At 27.6% G+C, this 7,520-nt stretch overlaps 1 protein-coding gene across 3 annotated transcripts; it reads right to left on the bottom strand.

Moving 5' to 3' along the window:
• Nucleotides 1-3,025: 3,025 nt before the first annotated feature.
• On the bottom strand, nt 3,026-6,744 carry LOC110809657 (cysteine synthase). Of its 3 annotated transcripts, none has more exons than XM_088222782.1 (11): nt 6,597-6,744; nt 5,914-5,968; nt 5,651-5,760; nt 5,316-5,373; nt 4,640-4,903; nt 4,427-4,564; nt 4,279-4,330; nt 3,933-4,012; nt 3,656-3,715; nt 3,453-3,533; nt 3,026-3,335 (listed from the first exon to the last, which is right to left on the bottom strand). In XM_088222782.1, exons 2-11 carry the CDS (start codon nt 5,953-5,955, stop codon nt 3,243-3,245), a joined length of 978 nt encoding a protein of 325 aa, XP_088078908.1. In that variant the 5' UTR covers nt 5,956-5,968; nt 6,597-6,744; the 3' UTR covers nt 3,026-3,242. The 3 variants fall into 3 exon arrangements, with proteins under 3 accessions (XP_088078908.1, XP_088078907.1, XP_088078909.1); XM_088222781.1 differs by having other exon boundaries at nt 6,553-6,711; XM_088222783.1 differs by having other exon boundaries at nt 6,470-6,691.
• Between the last annotated feature and the right edge of the window lie 776 nt (nt 6,745-7,520).

Raw genomic sequence — 7,520 nt, 5'->3', positions numbered from 1 at the left:
AATAATAAAGTTCATGTCAATATGGACGATTTGCAAGTGGTACTTCGAGATTATGATTTCAAAAGAATTAATTTCTTTTATAGAATTCATTTGGAGATGAAAAATTTTTATCAAGATTAACAATCTGACAACTTAAAATAAAAATAAAAATAAAAATATTACATTCTAAATTTCATTAAAATTTATGAAATTTAAATTATTTCTTCATTTTTTATCGTTTGAAAGAATTTCTAATTATCTACTAATAATAAATAAGTGCTCATTTTAAATGATTCCCACAAATAAAATTTATTTTTATTCAAACATGTTTCAGAAAAAAATCAAAAAATACCGACAGCTATTCTATTAGTGAAAAAATTATTAAATAAATCGTTACAAACGAAATAAATTAAATTAAAGGGTAAATGATGTCATTTATAATTAATTATTTATATTATTTTTTTGTCCTACAATATTTATATATATATAGAACTATAATATTTATTAAAATACAGATTGATTTAAAAAATATTCTTCATATTTCAAATAAACATACATTATTATTCAACCCCACCAAATCCACTATATTACTGAAATTTCAAATAGAAAAAAACTGAATAATATAACCTCTACTAGTTAAGAACCCTAATACCAAGAGAACCCTTACTTGGACAAAAGAAGAAGAAGAGAAACACACCTTATAGAGCTTAGAGAAATATAAGAAAATATGATATATCTATATCTATATATATATATATATATATTGTATAAGCCTCTCCCATTGATTATACAAGCTTTGCCAGCAAATGACTAATCCAAGTTACTATTTTATTTTTCTTACAATTGTTCTTGGGAATCATATAGTTCTTGTAATTATTTCTCTTTTCCATGTTTTGCCAACTATTGATAAGTTGTATAAAAATAATATATTACATATCATAATTCAAGATGGTAACTCATAATTTTTTGTGATAATAAAAAATTCATTTTCTAAAAATTATTTTAAAAAAAAATCTTAAAGAAAATTAAAAATTTTGATTGAAATTGGTGAATTAAGTTCAAAATTTGAGATTAGAAACACTTAAATCCACTAATTTGTTTTTATGGGTGTGTAGAAAATTGATTGAATAAATAATATATATACATATATATATATTGATTTGACCAAATTCAATTTTTCCTTGTAGGTTAAACATGTTATAATAATTGAATTTATATTTGTATATAAATTATTATTTTAAAAAATATTTTACATTTCTTTATAAAATTTTACATTCTAAACACATATGAAAATTATCAAATAACTTAATATTAATAAATATATAAAAATAATAATAATAAAATTTTAAAATATAAATTAAGAAAATAAAAAATTAAATTACAATTTTTTTGTCACGATATAATTAAGTTTCAAATATTTCTTTATCTCATTATTTTACTTCTTAACTTTTTATAAAATTTAAAATTTTTTATTATAAGAACATATTTTATTTTTATATTAATTTTTTTACTCATGTAAGTTTTAGTTTATCTAAAATCTAATTAAATTATAATAATTACAAATTAAGTTTCATAAATACATAATTATGATCTCTCTTTTGCTAAGTACATAATACTTGAAATAATACTTTTTTTTTTTGTACTTTTTTTTTTTTAAAGTTACTTTAATTGGATTGTCTAATCTTAATTGGAATATGTTTTAATTATAAAGGGTTTGCTTATATGTATATGGTTGATTTTTTTAATTTTAATTATATAAAATATAAATTTATAATATATATATATTGAGTATAAATTTGAATAAAAATATTTTATAATAAATTGTGTATTTTTGTAATTTATTTATTAGTAGAGCAACCATAAAATTATATATGTGTGATTAAAAAAAGAAATAATTTGGTTTTCTTTTGTATTAACTATTAAATATTATCATAAATGTAATAAATATTTAGAAAAACATAATATAAATTAAATATTTTTACTTATAATATACAATTATAAATTAAATAAATATGATATCTTATGATGGACACGTGTCTAACCCAGATTAGCCCACGTGGCATAGCAGGCTTAGTCTACTCGGGCCCAGTAGACTCGGCCCAAGCCTTCAATAATTTGGGCTGAAGTGAATGCTGTAATGGGCCCACTTCTTATATATCCGGTCTGGGCCGGTTGGCTCATATATAGATATATGTTATTACATATTACATATAAATTATTTTAAAAATATTTATAATTTCGGTTTAATTGAATATATTAATTATTTTAAATTAAATATGAAAGACTTTGTCTATATTTTAAATTTATTAAATTAATTTTGGATGAATGGCATATACTAACAGGTCTAAATAAATGTAAGCAGATATGCCAAATTAAAATTTGGAACAAAAATTTAGTACATTTTATGTAAAATAATGTAAATTATATTTATTTAAAAATTAAAAATATATATAATAATATATACCAATTATATTTGTCAATAATATTATATATCCTTAAACCTTAAAAACCCTAAAAACTTCAAACTATAAACTCTTAAAACCCTAAATCATAAATTTTAAACCTTAAACCCTAAATTCTAAACTCTAAACCTCAATTGATTTCAGCTACAACTTCAAAAAAATTCCAATCTCTAAAAGCCCTAAATCATAAATTATAAACCTTAAAACCCTAAATCCAATACCTTAAATTTAAAATTTTAAAACCCTAAATTCTAAACTCTAAATCTCAATTGATTTCGACAACAATTTCGAAAAAATTTCGATCTTTAAAAATCTTAAATCATAAATTCTAAAACTTATAACCTTAAATTCGATACCTTAAACTCAAAACTTTAAAAGCTTAAATTCTAAACTCTAAACCTCAATTGATTTCAACAACTTCCAAAAAATCCCGATTGATTTCGGTTCAGCTAAAGGCAGAAACTATTCGAGCTTGCTTACAAGGTATATTCCACAAGATCTATTGTTGAAAAACAACAATCCATTTCAGCTATTAAGTGCAACAAAGAGGGAAATCCCAGTTGGTATCTGGCAAAGAGAACCTGTGAAAGAAACTCATTTTCAGTACATTGAGGAATTAGACAACAATGGGTCTTAAAGGTCTTGAGTTGTCCTCTCGTGTTTTATTCAAACGAATAATAGTACTTTGTTCCACTTTGTTCCAGTGTATTTAAAACAGATCTTTATTATACGTGCAACTTATTCAGCAGATCGCTTTGGAACTCTCTCTCGTCTCATGACATGTGGTAGCGGAAGGGCGTCTCAAGGCTCGAAAAGCATGTTCTCAGCTTCCTTCTTCACAGATTCAAACAGCACAGTCGATAGATATCTCTCTCCAAAGCTGGGGAAAACCGCCTGCTCTCAGGTTAAGATTATAAAAGATTGGTTAGACCGTAAATGTCATGGAAAAGACTAAGTTTCCTAAGTGTGTAGTCATCAAGATATTCCTCAACAATTGATACTAAGACTTACAACAATGAGTTTTCCAGCATTTTCAGGCCTTTTTGCTAGCTGAATTGCAGCTGCAGCCGCCGCACCAGATGATATCCCGACCTACATACATTCTTATGCATCAATCCTTCCGATGGTAGAAGCAATCAAACTCGAGGAAGAAACTCAAACTGAAATTTTTATTTAACAAGAACCATTGGAAGATGTAAAGCTGTAAAGCTTACCAGCAATCCTTCTTTTAGTGCAAGCTGCTTAGCGGTTTCAATAGCTTCTTCACTTGAAACCTGCAGAAGAAATCATTGTGATTAGGTACCAGCCGTGAAAATTGTGATCTTAGGTATTCGAACAACGGAGAACTGTGGTAATCATTTGAAAACTGTAAAAACTCACAAGACTCCGTAAGGCAAAGATAAGTGCTAAATTGCATTACCACTCTGTTTCTTCAGTTAAATTTGTAAAGGCAGCATCTATAGGTGCAACAAATAGCTTCTAGAAACTTACTTGAACAGTTTCATCTAGTAAATTGACGTCCAAAACTCCAGGGATGAAACCAGCACCAATTCCTTGAATCTTATGTGGACCTTAAATGTACACAGGCGCGTACAAGCCATCAGGTAAGACAAATATAACATAGAAAAGCTTTTTTATTTTTATTTTTTTTACAATTTCAAGTTCAATCTTGATGAATGTGCCCTCAGTAAAAACTAAATAAAAAGAACAAGCTTTTGAAAGTCATCCTCAGAGGCATTCACTTGGCATCACTCCAGAGGTAAAATGATGTTCAGAAAAAAACTGATGTATTAGTTAATATATATGCCTAAACCAAAAATTTAAGCTCTTAACTAACCAGGTTTCCCGCCACTCAGGACTGCACTTTCAACTGGTTCCACACCATAAAGCTGTACACAAAAGAAGAGCAGCAAACCAGCAACGTCAGAAACTCAACAAATTGTAAAGAGATCCTTTAATTACATATGACTGGAAAGCAGTTTAACCTTTATGTCAGGATTCTGCTCTTTGAGATATTTCCCTGCACCTGTCACTGTCCCTCCAGTCCCAATCCCAGAAACAAAGGCATCAACTTTTCCACCTGTACCTTTCCAAATCTCTGGTCCAGTGGTCTCGTAATGAATCTACACCACAAATCCAATTGTAAACCTCCACAACCAGATAGCAGATAGATATCCAAAAAATCAACACAAAGGTACCTTTGGGTTTGCAGGGTTTTCAAATTGCTGAAGAATATAAGAATTCGGCGTCTTTGCCAATATCTCTTCTGCCTTTTGTACAGCACCTTTCATGCCCTTGGCAGGATCTGTGAGAACCAATTCAGCGCCAAAAGCGCGGAGAACCATTCTTCTTTCTAGACTCATTGAAGCAGGCATGGTAATTATAAGTTTGTATCCCTTAGCCGCTGCCATGAATGCCAACCCTATGCCAGTATTCCCGCTTGTAGGCTCGATCAGGGTACTCTAAGATATTGACATACGATAAGAAATTTTTTTATCAAGTAGCTTGTTTTTTCAATTGATTAGTCTCAATATCCATAAAGACACTATGCATAGTACCATGACACCAAAATAAAACTACCCTAGTGATACTCACTGAAACTTTTTCTTAAATGTATATTCTTATAGATTCACTCATTTTCATTTGCAGCAGCTAAATCCAGGTAGAAGCATCATGAACTTCCAAATATAAGTGCTTTGAATTTGATAACAAGTCATTCGGTAATACAGACTGCATTTGATATTTGCCAAGCCCAAGCATAAAGAATGAATTTATAAATCAATGTAACAGGTCACTAAATCTACAAACCTATTCATTTCCTCCAAAAAAATTACCTTTTCAACAATGACAGCATAGAAATATTTGAACACTAACCTCACCGGGTGTAATTAGACCCTTCTCCTCAGCATCAGTTATCATACTATATCCAATCCTAAAAGTAAAACAACCAGCAAAAGTTAATGAAAGTTTTTGATTAAGGGATTCTGAAAGGAACTATTGGTTGCATATATGTGGAGTCTAATCCAACCCAGAAAGATGAAAACATGAAGTTCAAGTAACAAAACCAATGACATCAAAATTTTTTTGCTGGACCTAGATTTCTGGATCCTTAAAGCAGCCTAATGATAGTATTCACAATTATAACTACCATTTAAAAAATTGCATTATTTAGTTTCCCGTAAAAAAAGTAAAAGCAACATTTTAAATACCTGTCTTTGACGCTCGAGCAAGGCTCCATCATTTCTAGCTTGGCAGCAACTCGAGCAACACAGCCATCCACCACATGGTTGAGGTATACCAATGGGGTTTTACCAATCAACTACAGCAAAAACAAAGGTGCGGCAGCAAATAAGGTTCCATAGGATATATATTAACATTGTTTTCTCCATAAAAAAACAACTGTATTAATCTTCATATATGGGTATCAAACAAACAAGTTTATAAGTAAAAATGATTACAAAAGGCCACTTACTTCCGTGACATCTTTGGCAATGAAACCTTTCTCCTCTGCCATGTTCGTTAGATCTCTGCAAAAATAACAAAGTTCATAACAATATGAGTAATTTGCAAATGCACTTCAACATCGAGTAATAGTACTTCAACATTAAGATTTCGAAAAAAACTAAAAGAGTACGTGATTCCAAATTTCATCATTATTGGTGATATTTGAATTGTTTCTTCATTTTTCATCATTTGAATGAATTTCTCATTCTCTGCTGACCATGAATAAGTGATTACTTTCAAATGAAATCCTAAAACAGCCCAGTTAAAATCAATAATTTGGGAATTTCACTCAAATTCTCCAAATCCCTATTCTTGCTTTGACGTATATGCCAAATTGCTCAAAAAACTTCAACTCAGTGCTCCAAAACCTCGATCAAACCCACAAACCCAAACACTAAACAAATCCGAAAACAAAATCGCATAAATCAAGAATGAACTCAGATTACAAAACATCAAATAGACATTACTAGAAGAACTACTATATTACTGAAAATTTCTAACAGAAAATGGAAATTAACAACCACCTTCAACAGCTCTACTGCAGCAATAAGATAGAACTAGAAGAACTACTGCGAGAACAGAAGATTGAAAGGTCTGAAAGTCTTACCAAGAGAACCCTTATCTGGACAAAGAAGAAGAAGACAAACCCACCTTTGACAACTCAGAGAAAATATGAGGAAACAGCGAGATTGTAAAGAAAAATCTGCCTGGGATTTCTTGTCTGTGCATCTCCCATTTGATTATATAAGCTTTGCCGGAAAATGATTAATCAACGTTATTATTTTATATTTTTTTCCCCATAATTGTTTATATAATGCGAGTAATTATTTTTGTTTTCCACCTTTGCCAAACTGTTGATATATAATATAAAATACAAATATTATATATATATATATATACATACATATATTATATTCAAGATTATACTTCATAATTTTTTGTGATAATATGAAAATAATTTTTTAAATTATCTACAAAATATAAAAATATTTTAAGAAAATTACAAATTTTTATTGGAATTTGTGAGATAATTTAAAATTTTAAAATTATAAACGCTTATAATAATTTATTTTTAATGATAAGCCAAAAATTAATTAAACCGAGTAAATTAAAATAAGTAAATAAAATTGATTAATAATTAAATTATATTTTTTAAAATTATTATGTGATATATTATATATAATTATGTTAAGTTAATTTATTTTTATAAAATAAATGTAAAAAAAAAATATTAAAATTAATTTTATTTTATGCTGTTAATACAGTTTAGTCAATATCAAATTATTTTTAAATTATAAAATTTTTTAAACTAAATTCACCAAATAAATTAAAAAAAAAACATTTTCAACATTTAAATTGTTGTAATTTGTTTTTATATTAAATTTAAAATAAAAATTCATTGTCTCTATTTTAATTTTAATTGTAGTGTAAATATTTTATAATAATTGAAACTTTATTTTTATATAATTTAAAATTTTTTATAAGACAACTATAAAATTCCTTATATTTTATTTTTGTATTAATTTTTTCACTTATATATGTTTTATTTTATATAAAATTTAATAAATTATAGTA

Source organism: Carica papaya, chromosome 6 (assembly GCF_054855325.1).
Source record: "Carica papaya isolate Zhongbai chromosome 6, ASM5485532v1, whole genome shotgun sequence".
Classification (NCBI taxonomy): domain Eukaryota; kingdom Viridiplantae; phylum Streptophyta; class Magnoliopsida; order Brassicales; family Caricaceae; genus Carica; species Carica papaya.
The sequence above is the reverse complement of the archived record's forward strand: the minus strand, read 5'-3'. Positions and strand labels throughout refer to the sequence as shown.